The sequence below is a fragment of the Agelaius phoeniceus genome, chromosome 1 (assembly GCF_051311805.1).
Source record: "Agelaius phoeniceus isolate bAgePho1 chromosome 1, bAgePho1.hap1, whole genome shotgun sequence".
NCBI classification, from domain to species: domain Eukaryota; kingdom Metazoa; phylum Chordata; class Aves; order Passeriformes; family Icteridae; genus Agelaius; species Agelaius phoeniceus.
In genome coordinates this window covers 79931919-79951438 of record NC_135265.1, presented here as the reverse complement: position 1 = coordinate 79951438, position 19520 = coordinate 79931919, and the positions used below count along the sequence as shown (strand labels likewise).

At 41.4% G+C, this 19520-nt stretch overlaps 1 protein-coding gene across 1 annotated transcript in view; it reads right to left on the bottom strand.

Moving 5' to 3' along the window:
* Positions 1 to 5064: 5064 nt before the first annotated feature.
* Positions 5065 to 19520, bottom strand: part of ANKH (ANKH inorganic pyrophosphate transport regulator) — a 107006-nt gene continuing 92550 nt past the window's right edge. The window contains exons 9-12 of the mRNA XM_054639709.2: positions 18376 to 18505; positions 17606 to 17729; positions 16919 to 17018; positions 5065 to 14654 (exon numbers count right to left, since the gene is read on the bottom strand). Coding sequence (XP_054495684.1) covers positions 14538 to 14654; positions 16919 to 17018; positions 17606 to 17729; positions 18376 to 18505 — 471 coding nt within the window. The 3' untranslated portion in view covers positions 5065 to 14537. The remainder of the gene's footprint in view (positions 14655 to 16918; positions 17019 to 17605; positions 17730 to 18375; positions 18506 to 19520) is intronic.

The window sequence follows — 19520 nt, the reverse complement described above, 5'->3', positions numbered from 1 at the left end:
CACAGAGCTGAAAGTGAAGCAGGAAGTTCAGCATGGTAGAAGCCTCCTAAAGAAGGCATCTCTCTAGTCCCCTTTTCCCAGAGCACTCATTTCTGCCTGGGTGCTGATGAAATTCTCTTATTGCTATTCATAATGCCAGTGTAAGTCATTGGGATGGCAAAACAGCCACCCTGAAATGTACTGAGCCATTGAAGAACTGGTCAGTACTGACTAAAGATTGGTTTATCAGGGATGTTGGAGGATAATTTGGCATGCTGAGGAAGGAGGGGCACACTGAATGTGATCACCAGGTGTCTCCTCTAGGGGGCAGTTTGCCCAATTTGCCCCTTTTTGGAATTGTGGGGTTTGGGGTGGTGTTTTTAGACACCTGCCTGCAAGGTCTTTGACAGGATACATTCTCTTTGGGCTGTTGCAGCAGTCAGTGCTGCAGGGGCTGTAGTAGGTGGCCTCTACATGTGCTCTTCAGTGTCAGGCTTTCAGTCTGAAAAACCCCAAACCTTTATTTTATTGAAATTATGTTTTTATATAGGCTGAACACAGTGGGTACTTTCCTCCCCTCCCATCTCTCTTACTTTTCTAGAATCAGATATTCTGCAACCGCTTGTGGCTTCCTGGGGTGGGACAGAATTCAGACACTGCCCTTGTTACGTAATCGAAGATGTATGGTGCCCTTGTGCCTCATACATCTTAGATTAAAAAAAAAAAAAAAAGACAAAGAAAAGGGGAAAAAATAAGAAAAATGAAACAAGTGCCCTCCTTCTGAAACAGTCTTATGGTGTTTCACAGACCTTTCACTGGAGATGCTCACCTCCGGCCCGCAGCTGCCCCCGGCTCGCAGTGCTTTTGCAGGGGAGCCCAGGAGCGCCTCACCCGGTCCCGCACCACCGCACTGCGAGCCTACCCTCCCTTCCCGGTCTGTCACCAGGTGTCCCTGCAGGCCAGGGGACAGCCCAGCTGGCGGCACCCGCAGCCCTTCCTTGCTTTCCTTGCCGAGACACAGCCAGGGCTTCTGTTGGCTTGTCACTTCACCGTGGTGCTCCCGCAAATGCAGAGCGCGGTGCCGATACACAAACACCGACCGTGCTGAGGAAATACGGTATGGCCAAAATGCTTTGCCTTGTGACCTAGTGATCTACTGATCTTTGCCTTGTGATCCAGTGATCTCAAAAGACCCGGGTTTAGCAGCATCAGCCTGAGAGACTTGCATGGCAGGATATATAAGTCGAAGTTCTTAGTGCATAGATAGGTGAAAGACATTTTGAAGACGTGGAAGACTGTGAAATGAAGTGATAAGAAACTTGAGATTTTTCATGCCTTTACATTTTTAGCTTTTTGAATATCAAGTAGTTAATCTGTTTTACACCTAGAATAAGAATCTGCTAGTAGGAGTTGAAATTTGTAGCAAGCCCTCTCTTTGGCTGCTGAGTATCTGGCTTTTTTTAATGCATTCATCCAAACCTTCATGTGATGTTTTGAGGCATGTGAGTCTTCACAGTCAGAATCACTCTGTGACAGTGAATCCTGAGCAGTGGTTCTGGGATAACCTATTCCTGCTTCAAAAGCATGAGGCTTCATAGTGTCAAAAATGATGTATGGTGAGAAATGGTGGGTTGGATTCTCACATTATCCAAGAGTGAATCAAATAATTTTTAAGATGTAGAAACCTGTTAGTTTCCAACTGCAGTTGAAGGTGCACAAAGCATAATTTATTTTTACTGTCCTTATTATAAAGGGAAAAAAAACAGTTGTAGCTGAGATACAAAGATTTAAAGTACCTTGAATAACAGAATATTATTGCCTGTACTGCTGTTAACGAAATGATAATTATTTCTAGGTAAAAGACATACTCAGTGTAAAACTGAATAGGCTATATATTTAGAGATGGACCACTTGCTGAACTATTACTGTTGTCATTACTGTTTATGAGTGTCTTCCGCATCATAAGAATTTTTTTGGTTTTATGTAAAGGGTAAGAGAAATAATAAATTACATTGAGCAAGGAGGATGTACAGGATGGGACATAACCTTGCAAAATGTGTCCATTTCACTTAAACTCTTTCCAGGCCCTCTACTTTAATTTTTTTTTTCAGTATTACATAACATTTTGGCCTTTGTTTTGTACAGGAGACCTGGTATTTTGCTCAAGGAGTGGTTCTGCAGAGCTGAGAGTAAGAGCTTGGCTGAGACACTGCTTCTTGCCCCTCCTAGGCAGGTTCATCTCTTGCTGCCAAACTTCAGCTTCTGTGCCAGTGAACTGCATCATGAATGCACTTGCATTCTGGAGGATTGTGTTACTTTCAGGAAGCCAGCAAGCAGCAGTTTAGAGCAATTTCTGTTCTCTCACCTGAGCATGTTTTTTGAGTTCATATTCAAAAGGGAGACAGAAGAGCCAATAAAATTTCTTCTCAGGGGTCATTGTTGAGCTGCTTAGCTAATAGGGTTGAAAACATAGAGGAAACGGAGGGTTTACAACTAAACCAAATTTCAGTGAGTTCATCGTTTATTTCCCTTGTTTAAATAACATTTGCACAGTGGCAAGACAAGCTGTCTCCTGTGAGCCTCAGATTCTCATCTTCCATTCAGGCTCCCTAAGATCCTCCCCAGCAAACACCCACTCAGAGCATCACTGGCCTCCTGCACCTCCTGCAGATATTACCCCAGGGTAATATCACATGACTGTTGTGTACTAGCTTTTAGTACTTAATATTAACATTGCTTTTAGACAGCCAAGTTCTTCCTCAGAGTTCATTTATAGAGGAGCCCTCTTTAGAGCTCCCTTTGCTCAGATGTTCTGGATTTTGTCTCATCAAACATATATTGCAAACATAAAACCTCTTTTAATTACACAAAATAGTGCATTCTAGAAGGTATTAAAAAAAAAAAGGAAAATGAAAAATTAACTGGAGCAGTGCTTAGGGATGTTTAAAGCAAATCTGTGATAGCTTCAACAATCACCTTGTTTGTAAGGCATGAGGTATGAAAGGTCCAGGTATCAATATAATCCCAACACCCCATCCCATGGAAGCTCATTTGGGTGTGTCTGCCTTCCCAGAAATATGTAAAACAACAGCATGGAAAATTCAAAGGAAATAATGGTGTGAAGTTTCTTTTGGGGAGCTAGGAGAGAAGGTGTAAGATCTGCAGTTGGGAAGGCATCCTATTTCACTGTGAGGACTGTTATCATGGGTGGGGCTTGCCACCAAAACTCCATGTACTTTAAAGAAATGCTGCACTGGAGGATGTGGGAATTTACCACCTGGGTATGGCAGGTGGGCTCAGCACAGAGCAATCTATTCTGGCTGTAAGTTTGGGAGCACTGGTTCCAGCTGCCAGGAAAATGTCTGCTCACGAGACACAGCTTTTATGTCACCTAGAGGAAGGAGGCCCATTTCTCACAGCTGCAGAACAGCCAGTGTAGAGGCTGCTTGGCTTTCTCCTGGGTTCTCAAGCAGCACTCAGGCTTTGGTTTTCCTCCCTGTGGTTCTCCATGCACGTTGCAGGGACTGGAACATGCAGGGAGAGTGTTTGCTGTGGTCATCCAACACATCCTCATTCAGAAGTGTCACTTTCAGGCAACGGTGAGGTTTCTGCTCCCTTCTGCTCTCATACTGCATGTCTTACTTTTTCCCTGCTTCAGATCAGGCCCTAACTTTCTTTGGAAGAGTGAAATAAAGCCTACAAAGTCCCTGAAAGAGAAAGCTTCGTTTGAGAAAGGTCAAACTGGCCACCATGTGACTCTGTGCTGTTTGGCCTTGCTCAGTCTGCTCAAGAGGAAGCAGTGTGGCAGCAATTCTCAAACCTGTTCCAAACAGGCTCTGGCCTCCCGAGCCATGGGATGTTTTCTCCCTTGGTCTGGCCTCATGAACAGCACAAGGGCAGTATCTTTTTCTGACCCCTATCCAAGCTCCCTTTTTCTATTTTATTTTATTTTTTACTTTTATTTTTTAGCATGGCCTCCTGCAGGGGCAGTGCTCTGGGCAGGGAGAGCTCGGGAAGGTCAGGGACCGCTCTGTGCATGGGACAGCCGTGCCAGCAGCCAGTGAGCCCGTGCCTGGGAGTGGGGCAGAGATAGATCATTTGCTGGTGTAGGTACCCTGAATGTGTCCTCTGCTCTGCTCAGCCCTCCTGCTCTCAGACAGGAACATGACTGGACATAAGCAATCCTCTCTGCAGCCATGGCTGGAGAGTGGGAAGGGGGAGCTGGGCATGGTGAGAGCCAGCTCAGGGCTCTCTGAATGTCCCCTGGACAGCCCTGCACCAAGGTCCAGGAGAAAGAGAGCTGTTTCCCAGCCCTTCACAGATGCCAGGGACATGAGAGGGTGGTCATGGAGCCCCTAAGGGAGGAGACAAGGAGTAACAGGCAGGAACTGAGGGGCCAACAAGGTGCAGGAAACCCGAAGGCTGGATTTCTCTGCTGTGGGCCAGTGTGAGGAGAGCTGAGGCACCAGGATCTCAAGGGGTCATGGGCAAAGTCTTACCATGGTACCTCTCCAAGACCATTTTAAAACCAGTGGCTGCTCAAGTGTCAAAACACTAAAAGCCAGTCTTCTCACTGGCTCCAAGTGGCTCACATTTGGTCATTTGGGAATACTTAAGGAATGTGGTCAAAATAAAAAAAATATTTTTGATTAAGAATGCTTTTGCAGCTTCATAAGGACAGCTTTGTGACCAGCCAGATGGATGAATCTTCTCCTGACACCTGAGTTTGCCTTGGCCTGATGAGAATAATGCTCTCCCTTTAAATACTAAGTGTCTGTTTTAACAGGAATGACAAAAGTATTTGATTTGGTATGGAAAAAATATTCTGGCCTTGGTATTTCCATATCAACGACACTTGGAGGCTTTGTAGAAATAAAGAGCTTTTCTTGCATCATTTTATGGATTTCATTAACTTCAAGTTAAGACCTTGTGGTTGGCAGCATCATGCTTGTAATTCAAAAACAGTTTGAGTGTTGGATTAATTTCTCACCAGGAGGTATATTTTGCTTGTTCCAAATAAGAAGAGCATTTTAGACCATGTCAGGTTATCAGATTTAATAAAACAGAAGAAATCAGAATCATTAATCATATGCAAACTGTTAGAACTTTAATTAAAGTAATTAGAATATGAAAGCTATCAGACAATATTGGAGCACAGATCCCCCTCAAAGAAAGCATGGAATCATTCTTTTTAACAATGCAAAAACGTACATCTATGTTAAATACATAAACAGCACTCGATTTTAATGCAACATATACTTTTATACTTCTGACCTTAGCAGTCATTTTAAAAATGTACAAAGTTTTAACCTTCATTTTTGTTTAAAGAAAACCCACATGTTTAAAGCAGAGCAGAACAGTCATTAAAAAAACATACCAGCAGCTTTAGCATGTGTACAAATTACAGAAAGCAACATTTATTTTGAGATAAACTACCTGGAATTCTACAAGTATGATAGAAAATGATGCATGAGGTAACATTTCATTTAAAATCTAGGATCCCTGTACTGTAGTTCCAAACAGTGCTCTGGCTTGACAGCTACAGTCCTTGCAAAATTGACTTGTTTAAGTAGTTGAGGATGGCTATTAGGCACACTGCTTTCATAAAGACAGCTTTATCCTAAGAAAGAATCTGATGTTGATGCTGAAAGATATTCTAAAATAAATTAAAACCCACTGATACCTCTCAGGTGAAATATGTATTTGCCTAGTTCTCAGATTTACCTTCAAATTATAGGAACAAACTGAAAAATGAGGCCTTTTCTCTGCAGAAGTGTGTTGATAGAGAATTGACCCTAATCTCAGGGCAACTTTGGCCAAGTGTGGCTAGCTACTGCTTTTGCCTCTTTCAGCAGTTAGCCTGCTGAGAACAGAACAAGATGTTGTCCTGCAGAATAATCCATGGTCAGAGGGCCAGGCTGGGAAGAAATGAGGCTCCCAAACTTCCTTTCCCCTCTTTCCTGAGCAAGAGTCTTTAGATTTTGGGTTGCCTTTTTTTAGGATACTGCTTCCAGACACTACTTCTCACTCTCAATTCCAAAAGTATTTCTATAAAACTAAAAACAAGTCAATTTTAGAGAACCCAAAGGCACAATTAGAACATGCAAAGATGAATTCAGTATTTTTAGGCATTTCTGTGACACTGTTCCCTGTAGTATCCAAGCATATTTCACCAGCATTAGTGACTGTTATCCTTATAGCACCCCTCTGAGATTGGAAAACCCTCTGTGCTTGTAGTATCATCTTACAAGTGGTGCAGTCTGACCTTGCATGATGTGGCCAAAGCTATCTTTGCTCAGAAACTGCCTCAGAACTGAGACTTCCTGGGAGTTATGCAGGGAGCTACATGGTTTGGTTCTTCTCCATGATGACTTCCTGCTGGGAAGAGAAAACAGTTCTTGGCTGCTACTTTAGGTCCTGCTCAACATTGGTAGTTTCCTTCTAGACTGACCTTGTGGCTGGCCTGCTCAAGGGTGCAAAGTTGGAGAGAGAGGGCTGTGTGGCACTGGCTTCTGCACTGCAAAAGGTGCAGCAAAGTTTGCTCTCTGCTGTGCTCCTAGCACTACAAAGTTGGTGTTTCTCTAGTAACTGGGATCTACTAAGATGCCCAGTAACCTTTAAATGCCAGAGAAGCTTTCACTAAAGATGACAAATGAAGGGCTTCTTGCTCTCTTTGCCCTCCAGTGTGGTCCTTGCAGGGTAACACAGTGCAGGGTGCTTGCAAAAGACACTTCAGCTCTTTCATTTGCAGCCACCTGTCCGTCTGTCCACATGCACACACTCCTCTGCACTCACATGTGCTCCTCCTCAGGCACTCTCAGAAGCTTTCTGTCCCATGTAGGGGAAACAAGTCTTTCTCAAAGGGAATGCTGCTGGGCTGTGCTGCCCAAACCCCATGAAATGCATTTCAGCCATTCCACCAGAGAGAGTCAAGTCCACTTTGAATTTTTGTGGAGTGTGGTGGTAAAATCCCTGTCAAACAGCACAGGCATTGCAGGGGGCTTTGACATTGCTTGCAATCCCAACTTCAAGTCTCTTATCACAAACCCTCCATAGGTGTTTGGCTTCACAAAACTAAGGCAGAGGCAGTAACACCACAAAATAACCTAAATTATCTAAAATAAGGGAGCAGACAGAGCAATGTTCTGAAAGATCAAAACCTGACATGATCTGAGCTTGATTGCCTCTATGATAGTGGGGGCTGTTTCTGCCATTTGAAACACAAGTTAAGCCTTGCATCCTGTGCATTTGCTTTTTAAAAATATACAAAGATATTGCAAATAATTTTATTAAACCAAGTGAAAAAGTTGCTGATGGTAATAAGCAAGGAAATGTCATCTACAAAAATAGGTATCTTTAACTTTTTTCGAGATTTTGCTTTTGCAGTTTTGTGGTGCCTGCAAAGTTGGTGGATAAAATCAGTTGATCTAAGTAACCAGTTAATTTATTGCCTGTAGCCTTCCAATTGTTTCATTACAGCTTAGGAGGGATTTTTTGTTCATCATAATAGGCACAAAAGCAGAGTTACATTTGCTTTGGAGAGCAAACTACAAAGTTGAGCAATGAATGTTAGTTCCAGGCTCTGTTTTCTGCATGTGCACATACACCTTACTTGCCACCCAGGCAATAGTTTCCTTAAAAGTTAATGAAATTTTTTCCCAGTTCTGCAATTTTTTCTTTGCATTTTTGTTGTGGGTTTTTTAATGAATTATGGATAAAGCTGCTGTTCCAATTTTTACATCCATTCCTAAGAGGGGATTTATATGCTCTCATTTACAGGCAGGCCAAGCCATTCTATTACATAAATGTAAGTATTTACTTTGCATTACCTTGATTACAAAAGGGAGTTATGGGAAAGGGTAGCTTTTTTTTAAATGCTGAGTAATGCACATGAAGAGAGGTGGGAGGAGCAGGTAATAAGTGCAATTGCTTTCTGTTTCCAGGCAGTTTTGCTTAGAGAGTTAATGGGAGAAGTGCAGTACAGTACTCAAATACTTTGTCTGCAGATACAATGTTGTTTGTTTTTGTTTTGCTTGTTTTTGCTTTGCTCTCATTGTGGGCTTCCAGAGGGTGGGAGGGCACTGTAAAGCTGGCTCTGCAATACCAGAGTTTTGTCATCAGCAAAAGAATCTGTGCAGCTCAACATTTTTGCTCACATATCTACATTGAAGGCCCCTGTTAGGCACTGTCTCTCAATCCTGAATTAAAAGCCTAAAAAAAGGCAAGCAATCTTAAGTCCTTTAAGATGAAGGGACCTCTCTAGGTTCCTGGTCGAATCAGAGAACAATTTAGGTTGTAAGAGGATTGCAGGCAGTTTTCTTGCTGAGTCCCCCTCCATTCAAAGCAGGGCTGCCTTTGATACTGGACCAGGCTGCTCATGTCCAGATGAATTTTAAACCTAATGGATTACCCTGTTAATCAGACTTTTCAATTCATTATACATTCAGTTGTGAAATACACAATACCTGCATGTCTCAAACTATTCTGTGCTGTTCTGGGGATGCACTGCTAACTTTGCTGGAATAGTCTGGGTAAAGGTTTTCACTAGGAAGTCACAAGGTGGCTGGAGTTAAGAAATTAACTTGAATTAACTCATTTAATTCTTGATTTTAGCTAAAGATTCCCCCCAATTCCTTCTACTTTTTGACTCTCCTGTCCAGCTTAGCAAATGTGAAGTAAAAAACAGTCCATCAAAGAAGACTTTTGTTGTAAGCTACTTTTTAATCACAGCATTAGTTGACATTCAGTCAGCATGACGATTACATTTTTCTTCTCAAAATGCCAACACACAAAATAAGCCTAGCAGGAACCTTCAGAAGAAAATGAGGAAATATCTGAAGACACTGGACTTGGAATGACAGAAAATAATGAGGTAAAACTAATAAATTGATTTGAGCAGTGACAAGGTCTAGTAAAACTAAAGAAAAGTTTCCCCTTGGGATTACAGACAAAAGAGCACCTAGAAATAGAGGGCCATCCTTCTGTTTTACTGAGATGGATTGGATGTCATGGTTATGAAATGTGGAGACTGAAGCTCATTCTCTAACCCTACAATTAATTTGCAGGAACTGCAGCCAAAATGCCCTTCTGTGCAAGTCTGTGCTCCAAGCTGAGCCTAAAGCTCGATCTCTCTGACCCCGTACTTTCTCTTTGGCTTTTTGTTCAGAAGGTGCCAATTACTGAGAGGTCTGGCACTGGTTTTGCTGAGGATTGCATCTATGCCCTGACAATTGAACTTGGCTCTCCAAAGCAAATCCACACAAGCTGCTTGAGCTTGGAGCCAGGGCTGCCCTGCATCCCATGCCCTCCTGCTGCTCTGCAGGGCTGCTGTAGCTTGTGACCATGCTTGGACCCAGTTTGCTGCTAAGCTGACAATTCTGCCTTGTTTCACGATGCTGCCAGGCTCCTATACAGTATGTTGCAGGGCACAGAACAAATTCAGAGCTCCTCTTCCTACCTGGGACTCTACCACAAGTCCCCACAGCCTGTTCTGCACTGCAACACCTCCACAGGACCTTACTCCCTTCAAAATAGATGATTTGCTGTACTCAGTAGAAAGCCAAACATGAACTAGGCAAGGGAATCCTATCATTTTATGGTTAAGCTGGTATTTGGGACATGCCAATTTGCTACCAAAATTGCGATCATTTTCTCATGTTTAATTAATACTTAAGTAATATTTCCCCAGTGCAGCCCTGTCAGTTACTCAGAAACTGGAAGACACCTCCCTACTGCACATTATAAAACCTGTATGCTGGTTTATTTCTGCTTGAATCATCTTCAAAGGTGTTTCACACTCCTGTCTCTGAAGGCTCCTCTACTGGGAAGGAGGAAGTGGTGTTACACAGACACACTGCTCCTCATCCTCAGTCCTCTCCAGGGCAGCTGAAAGGGGAATGGTGTTTTCTGCCCTTTGATTCCCTCCTCTCCACACCATGCTGCTGTCTTTAGGAGGGATATGCAATATCTGTACAATTTTCAACATGTCCTCTTTCTCTCCCATTCCAGCTCACTAATCTAAATCATGTTTTAGCTTAATGGTAAAACATGATGGTCTGCTGTTTCGTTTACTCTTTTGTGTAGCTTAAATTGCAAATTTAAAAAATGGCATAGTATCAGTCCCACATCATGTTTAGACTTGAACTCTCGTTCCAAGGAACTATTCAAAGGTCATAACAAACTTGCCTGCGCAGCACTCTCCTATACACACCACACCCATACACAAATCCCAAGGCTTTCCAAGGGTTACTGCCACTGTCCCCAGGAAGCAACCAGCTGCACTCGAGCCTCTGCCAACCCTGTACAACCACAGGCCCTGGCTGAGAGGCGGAGCCCATCCTGCCCTGCAGTGTCCTGCACTTCTCCAGCAGGGGGCTGGGATGCCGAAAGCGCGGGATGCTCCCTTCCCCTTGCCAGCCTGCAGCCCAGCACAGAGCCGTGCCCGACGCCTCTGGCTGCCCTGACTGAAAGCATCCATCCTTTCTGCCTTTTTCTAAGCACGAGGCGCCATCCCATAAAAGAAGGCGCTCCTGCCTTCAAAGGGTTTCTATTCGTGGGCCGTGGCCTGCCCTGAATCAGCTGCATTCATCAGCCAAGCCTCCGTCTGGGGCTGCTCCTCCCTGGCTGCAGAATCGGTGGAACACCGAGCAGGAGCCAGATATAAATCTCCTGCTCAAAGGAAATATTTAGCAGCAAAATGAGTGGAAAACAAAAAGACTTCTCTGTTACTTACCCAACGCTCTCACTTAGGGCGGCTCTATCTAAAGAAGCAGGGATCTGAGCCCTCCTGTGTGGAGCGGCTGTGCCAGGGGAAGGGGAGCAGGATGTCCCAGCCCTGGGAATGCGCTGCTGCACCCACATGGCTTCGGGCACCGGCCCAGAGATGCAGAGCTTTGTCCATCAAGTCTGTGCATGGTGAGCATGAGAGCTTGCTTAGGGCAGGGAGGGGGAAAAACCTGCAATGTTTTCTCTTAATTCTGAAAAAGGAAAGCTCAAGACACATTAACACAATTTTATGTACTTATTAAAAGCTGAGGAACATTAATCCACAGCTTATCTGTGTTCTGCCCTTATTTCCCTCTGCGCGAGCTGCTCTGCAATACAAGATGTAAGATGCAGATCAACTTTTTTTTCTCTTTTTATTGTAACTTTGATTGTGTAATGCAGTCTGGAAAGGCCAAGTCTCCACATGAATTCACTGAGATGACGGTGCTCCAGCTCTCTGACACAGAAACAGGACAGGTTTCTATTGCAAAATAATTACCACAGAGATAGATAACCATTTCATAAGCAACAGCACAAGAGAGACACAGCTAAGCCATTGCACTAGAACTCAAGGAAGTACATTTGGAAAGGAGGAAGTGCAGGACAGGGCATGTGCCAGCATCTCCTGACAGAGACACTGTCAGTGATGCTCTGACTGGGGCTTTGGTACAGAGGATGTCTGCCCACTCCCAGCCTGCAGCCCGTGACACTGGCTGCTTCACCAGCCCAGCTCAATTTGCCGCTAACAAGCAGCAGGAGGTTTCAGCAGGTTGCTGAAGCTCCTGCCAACAGTCCCAGAAGCAAGTCCAATGTCTGCCAGGGACAGAGGGAGAAATCCCTCCTCGCTGACACCCTGCCTGCCCACCAGCGGGACCAGCACGAGGGGCTGGCTGGGACTCGCTCCCTGCAGAAATGTCATCACATTTTGTTAATCCAGCAGAGAAATGTAAAGAAATACATGACCTGCAGGAAGCAGAAAGAGATGCAATGCACATGTCCTTATGTCTCTGCTTCAATTCTTGCCCAAATTTCACCACTCCTGTGCTCACTCAGTATCTTGTAAAGTAAAGGACTAGTAAGTATTACACACATAATTGAAAATTTATCTTTTATAGTGCCATTAGTTTAGCTCTGTATGACCAAAAATTAATTTTTAAAAATCTGGTTATTTTTTATCTAAAGTACAAGCCTCAGTGTTATCCTTTGTTTTCAGATTTTTACTTTATGGTGCAGTCATTACCTTGAAACCTACACTGGTAAGGCTCAAAATTCTTCAAAAGTACTGCTGTTTGAATTTTAGTCATGTACCAAAAGAAACGCACACATTACACAAAAATATTTTCCTGCTTCATCTCTACAGTTCCTGAAAAACTGCATCTTGTGGACTTGGAGACAAATGTACTGGAGAAACCAAAACTACATGAATAGAGGAGACCTCAAATGGTCACTGTGATCTGTGACTGTCTATATACACCTTATATACATATGAGAACCTGTCTGAGAACCTGTATTCATGACTGTGTACAGTTTACATCCTGCACACATTAATTTGTCTGAGGGTTTTTTTTTAAAAAATTGTTTTACTCTAGTGTCAAAAAGTATTTACCCTGTGGTGACACAGCAAACATGGTTATTGATTTTAGTCTTACCCTCCCAGCACCACTGCTCATTAACCATAAACTGATTTAGCAAATCTGTCAGTTAACACAGTAATTTCTGAATTTTTTTCTTATTGTATTTGCATATGTAACAAATTGGTACAAATCTTTCCAATAAAATGTAAAGTTCATTGATACAATGTCTTTCATGACGGCCATAACTGGTTACTAGTCAACTCAGTAGTTTTGTAGAGACATTTTTAGCTGAACTTGGAAAAATAGGAAATGTATTGTAGTTTAAAATAAATGTACATAATATACAATATATATATATATATTTATACACATGTGTATGTCTACATACACATATACTGATAAAACATTTAAAGTAATGTTTAGTTTTGATCAGTTCTCTGACTGCTGGGACTACCTGGCAAATAAATCTAGAAACAGAATTTGTCCACAATTAAATAATAATTTCCACAACTTAGAAAAATATAATTTTACTAAATAAGGTTTAAATTAATTGATTTATGGATATAGGACGGAGGATCATGGTTTCCAGACTCTGACATGATTAAATCTGAAAGGACCCAAGCTACTACAGACCAGTAACAAGCGCTGCCCCGCAGCCAAACACAGAAGAGCACAGAAACACAAACTGCTGCCACAGCAGCATTGGTGGCTCCCAAAAACCTCCCTGCTTCCCTCACCTCTTACACAGCCTTGATTTCCACCCAACCTGAGTCTCCCACCTGACCTCATGCTGTATTTAAGGCGCACTCCAGCCACAAGCACAGCTCCGCAGGGCTCGCGTGGATGGCTCCTGGCCCCCACACAACGCTGCCTTGAGAGCCAACAGATCATCAAAGCCCCTAATTTCCAGCTTGGAGGACCATCAGTACTTGAGCTTCACCACATGGATTTTGACCTACTGCATAGGTAAATACATTATAGCAAAACATAAATTTCTCTGTGCGTGTGCGTGCATGTGTATAGAACTATATATACACATGCACACACATGTGAGTACGTGTACATCTCTATATAAAAAATTTCATGGAACTATGTCTAGTAATGTTATCTAGCATGGTATCCTGCATATGTTATCTGATCTTACTCTTTTTTAATATAGAGGCACCAGAAATAATTATAGAGAACAAATCAACCTTTAAAAATTAAAGTTAGGTCAGTGGACAAGAACTTTGGTAAAGCTTGTCAATATTTATTTTTGTTTTATTCAAATACAGTCAAAGTCTATCAGTTGCCATCACCCTCTTCACAAGAGGAAAGTGCATGTTTTTTCCTAAAGAAAATTATATGTAAGGTGGGACTTAATGATTCAAGAAAATTCTGAATTAAATGTTTATATTTTTCAAAAGATTACTATCTTTCTGATGGAATGAAAGCTAAATAGAGTTCTTGTCCTGTGATTTTATTTATCATATGCATATATATATATATAAAAATATATATATATGTCTCTGTTCATGTACCTGTGTGTGTATATACACATCCACACACTTTCAATATGAGAGAGGAACCTGTTTTTCTCCACTATTTATGTGGAGACTCCCACGTTCCTCCCTGTCTTGTACCCTGTGCAGTATAAGCTCTAGTGATGAGGCCAAACAAAAAGATATAGTTCACCATAGTATATTAGTTTATGTAGCAAAGTCATTTTCAAGCAAGTAAAATAAAGCTCTGTATTCCAAACTTCTTTTCCATTTCTCATCAAGAAAAGGAAGGAGAAGGAGAGAGGGGAGGGAGTGGGGTTATGGCAGTAGCATTGAGCCAGTGGCATGTGGCAGTGTGCATGTGCGAGCACAGGTCCGCACACACACAGGCGCACAGGAGCAGGGCTTTGGTTGACAAATGCAGATTGTCCAGAGAAGGTGGATGCATAAGTAAGGAAGACTCTACAGTGATGCAATTGTATCTTTTACGCTTGCATGGAGTGAGAAAAAAAAAAAATTTCAATTGGAAAAAAAAAAGAAAAAAAGAAGCAAAGACCTCTTTTTAGGTCCCTCATCAGTGAGAGCATACTCAGTATGCTAGAGAATTTATCTGAAACCTTTTAAATCAAGGCCTCTTTATTACAAAAATAAAAACGAACAAACAAAAAAGTATGAGAGACGACAAGATGCTGAAGCGTCACTCCAATCGTCCCTGCAGAGAACAATTGCATCCCATTTATTATTCATTCTCTTCTCTCATTTCTACGATGTCTGTCATTTCCTCCGTGTGAGGCATGTCGGTCATTGCAGAGTCTTCACCTTCTGCAGCTGTCTCATTCTCATTCCTCTTCTTTTTCTAGATTGAAACAAGCATCCAGAAACCTATCAGTAAATTGTGCATGAACGCACTCCCATCAGCTTTGGACACTGGGAGAAGTGAGGTGAGAATATGGTTTGTTAGAATATGTTATTAAAAACTAGAATATTTGTGTCATATTTGTGGCTTGCCACTAACGACTTGGCTTAACTTAGAAGATTTCTGTAGCCTTTCTGGGGCTCAGTTTTCTCCTTTCTAACATAAATGCAATCAGGCATTTCTTATGCTAAGCGACATCCAAAACAGGCTTCAGCAAGACTGGAGGGAAGAGAGCATCTGGAATCTTTTACATCACAGACTTCTTATTTAAAAAAAGGAAGGAAAACAAAATGTGAGAGAAGAAAAGCTTCTCTCGGGAGGGAGGTGAGGTGGCAACCTAATTTCTCAAATGTCAAACTTCAGGAATTTTACAAGATGTGAGCATTCCGGCTTTTCTTAGTGTTGCTGATCCACTGTGATCTCTTGCCTCAGCAAAGCAAAGTAATATTAGAATATTTTTGGCCAGCAGGAGCAGGAGGTCATTCAAGAGTCCTATGATTCATTCAGGATGTCCTGGATTAGTAAAGCTAAGAAGAGTTCAGGCCCCTAAAAAACAAGTTGAAGCATCTGTTCCTTATTACCCATTTCTCAGCAGGCTGACTAGTTTTACTGAAAACAATTGTACAGCTGACAAAATATTCCCACAGGTATTATTGATTCAGCTGAGATGGGTGTATCAGAGTTCCTAAATTTCAGAGGTGTCTACATAACATTTGATCTGCAGCTCTCCAACCGCAGGTCAGAATAACCTGGTGTAATAGAGCTACTGGTTGGCTCTGCCACTGTCACACTGAATAAAGAATAAATTAGGCTGGCACAGTTATTACTCCTACTACCTGCACTCACCACTGAGAAAAATGAAGCACAATGTCCCTGGCCAGAAAGACTCTGTGAGCTACTATGGTAACAAACTAGCAACGAGGATGTTGTGAAACCAAAGGTCAAGACAAGCCATTTCAGTGTCTTAAAGTTTTACTCTTTGGTCCTCAAGGCAAACATGATAAATTAATCATGACAGATATTATGATTCTTCTGTTGTCTTATGAACCTTGTACACCTTGAACTCTTGCCATGGCCTGCACTGTCAACACATATCAAAAGTGATTTTAGGTTGTTCCAATAAAGGCTTTTAGATATTCCATCTTCTGTAGTTTGGTTTTTTGTTTTAAATACAAGTGGTAGGTATTTCCATTTGGCACTTTCTAAGAAGTCTAATTTTAAAAAAGTCACTGCATAGATTATATTTTCTGTTTCTATCCACAGAGTCCTCCTGTACTACAGAATGACATACACACCTTGCTGGTTCTGCTTGGAGCTGGACCTAGTGCCCTACATGGTGCCTTGAACACATAACTGAAAGGGAACATGCAGGTACTGCAATGTACCCAGACACCCAGTCAATATTTACCCTGTGTTTGACCTAATTTAGTAGAATCTTCTTCAAAATCCATATTTCACTGCTACTCCACACATGCAGGATTGTAGTGCTTAAAGTATGTAAAAAAGCACCTGTTTAATTATTTGTAAGCTCTTATTGTCAACTGCTGCAGGAGTATGTTTTGTTTTAAGCCACTCCTCTGGATAGCAAAAAAACATAAGCATCTGTACTTATTTTTGATTTTCAGCAGAGCTGGTTTTATAAAGAAATAAAAGGGTATATACAGAGATCTATGTACTACATAGTGTATACCTACAGATGTAAATGTATACACTATGTAACACTACATAACACCTTCCATGGGAAAGAACTTGGAACTTGTTGGAACTTTAAGATTTCTTCCAATCCAAACCATTCTGTGATTCTGTGATTCTATGATTCTATATACATATAGATACACATATTGTAAGCTTGGATGAGTAGTTCCTGTGCCTACATAAAGATGCTGAGTTGTACTGCAGCAGCAAATATACAGCACAAAACTGCTGGTGGTAAGGACAGGATAGGATATCCATGATACACGTGTTTTGAGGAGCAAGAGGCTCTCTGACTGCAGACCAGCATGCCCATTAACAGTTGGAGGGCATGTTTTGGTTTTATTTCAACCCAAAGACTTTCCAAGCTGCACACTTCTGAGACTTGACAGGGAAGCAAACCAAAGTGAGGATTCTGGGGAGTTTCGTTGCTAAAGTGTAACTTAATCTGAACTAAAACCCACTCTATTCACCACCTGCTTTCATAAGATGCCACAGAGACTAATTCTTACCTGTTTCCTATAGACGTAACAGGCTGCTATTGCAACCATGGTGGATTCTCCTACAAAACCAGCGAGAAGGGATCCTACTCCGAGAGTGGCTCCATGAACTCTGTTGGAGGCATAGAAAGAAAGCAGTCATTGTTGTGTGAGAATGCATGATTCATAATTACATTTTCACTGGCATATATAACCAATCTGATGATAGAAATATTTTCTTCAAAGACACAATATACTGCCTAAGAGAATAACTGGTATTTTAAAGGACTCGTTTGTTTTTAATGGCTACACTGTTTAGTAAAAGAAGCACACTGAATCAAATTATGGACTGAGAATTTAAAGTCTTGTACAGAGTGCTGTAGAATAGATTATTAAGCTTATAAAGAAGATATTGTTCCATTAGCTTTCTTAACAGTGAGTTTAATAACATGGAAATAAATTCCCCTTAGGGACACGTTTTGCCTCTTTGACATTTGTGTATTTTTTCCAAAGGGACATCACAATTGTGCCTGTCTAGAGCAGTCATGCTTGTAAATTTGTAAATGTTTCTTTTCCAGATAGTGACACTCTTTAGGCCTTGTATCGTGGTTAGTATTTGGAGAAAATGTTCCCAGCTATGCAAATTCAGCTATCAAGTGACAGGGAAGAGGAATGAAGAGGAAAGCAAATCCAGGGGTCCTGTGAGGAATAACGATTTACCCTAAGTAAGGCAGCACGATGAGACTGGTGATGAGGACGATAATCCGCAGCACTGAGCTGGGTGCCAACACAAATGTCTTCTTCAGAGTCATCAGCCAACCAGTCAAGTGTGCTCTGACAGTCACTGTTCATAAACAGGGGAGAAAAAGAAGCAAGAATAGTAAAAAAATTAAGTCAGTAATTTCATATGCAGCTTTGCCATGCAGAGAGCACTGTTCAGAAATAACCAGCAGTAAGCAAAACTTACTGCTGGTAACTTTGCACCCTACTAGTAAGCAAGTAGATCTTATGTTCAAATTGCCCTAATATACTGATTTGGGAAAATGAAGGAAAAAAAAAAAAAATCAGTTATGGACAGCACTTGGTCCTAAGAGCTGTTCTCTTAAAATCAATTTATTAGTCAGTCCATTCTGTTTTCTTCATTAAAAAACCCCCAGACTATCCCCTTCCTTAAAGAGAAGTTCTACCAAGGAAAAATTTCCATCTGGCTCCTCTGTGGCACATGGTGTAACAAGCACAAAAAGGGTATCTACATGTACTTATTATTGTATTTGTAGTTTACCTTTATTATGAAACTGTCTTGTCATATAAGCAGAAAAGACTAAAAGATGTTGCATTTAATTACAGAGCTAGAAATCTAAAGCATTTTGATTATTGTTGTCCAGCTTGTCTTGCTCTTTGATAGAAGTATTAACTTTTATTATATGATGCTTATGCTCTGAAGGAGCCACCAAGGTTACAGAACTTTTATTTTATTTATATTTTTTTACCTGGAAGTGGAAAAAAGGAGAAGATGCGCAAAGGAACGACACACAGCTCTGCGAAAGCGAAGTCTACTCCAATTATGTCAACTAAAATCTTCTCTGAAACGTTTGGTGTCCAAAACATCACAAAACAGAGCTAGAAAGAACAAAATTAAAAAATCTTTATATTTCAGAAGGGAAGCACGTGAAAAGGTAGGCCCTCCTGGACTAAAATATTTGTTTACTTATGAGTAGATAACTCTACTAATGGTAAATATACATAGTATATATTTATATTTAGCTTTCATTCGAACACATGTGTACATAAGAGAGATACCTTAACTTCAGAAGCAATTCCTACTCTTAATTTTCCTCATATACTAAGAGTGATGCATAGAGAAAGAATTTTTATGCTTTCTGCAAGTGGTTGTACTTGAATGGTCTATTGTTATTCAAACAGTAAACTCCCAGATTTTTACAGCACTTGATCTGGTTAAAACACTTGTACTCCTAAACAGATTATCAAATTTTTCAGTAACTAAAGATTTGAAGTCATCCAAGACCCAGAGATCTGACCTGAATCTAAGACTAGGGGTTTAAATTTGCTGCTGGAAAGAGTCCTGTTGGTATGCAGTAAGTCTGATAGCAAGGCAAAGGTGCTCAGCACAGTCCTGCAGATATGGTGCTCTCAGGCTACAAATCCACTAAGTCTTCTTGTTTTCATTAAAGAGTGTGCTGTTTACTCCATACAGGAAAGGAAGATTTTCATGAAAAACCCATGGCAATTGGTACTGTGGTAGTACATGCTGGTTAATTTTTTTGGAAAGTCCTGAGGTTTCCATCTGAGCTGAAGGGGCTGTTGGCAGCTGCAGGTCTGGCTTCAGTTCAAGGCACTCACTGAAGAGCAGTCCTGACAGTCCTTACAGGACTTTCCCGATAAGAAAGCATACCTTCAGGTATAACTACTTTGTTATTTAATTTGATTTTGTGATCTTAAAAACTACTTCTTAATGTTATTCTTGTAACAATATTCTTGTAATGATTATTCTTGTTATTCTTATAGTGTTATTTATTGTTAAGTGAATATTAAGGAAGTAAGCTGACTGAATGGTGCAAAACTGGGGATCTTAAATGCTCTGGCATTTAACCTGACTCCTCTTGTCAGGTTACAA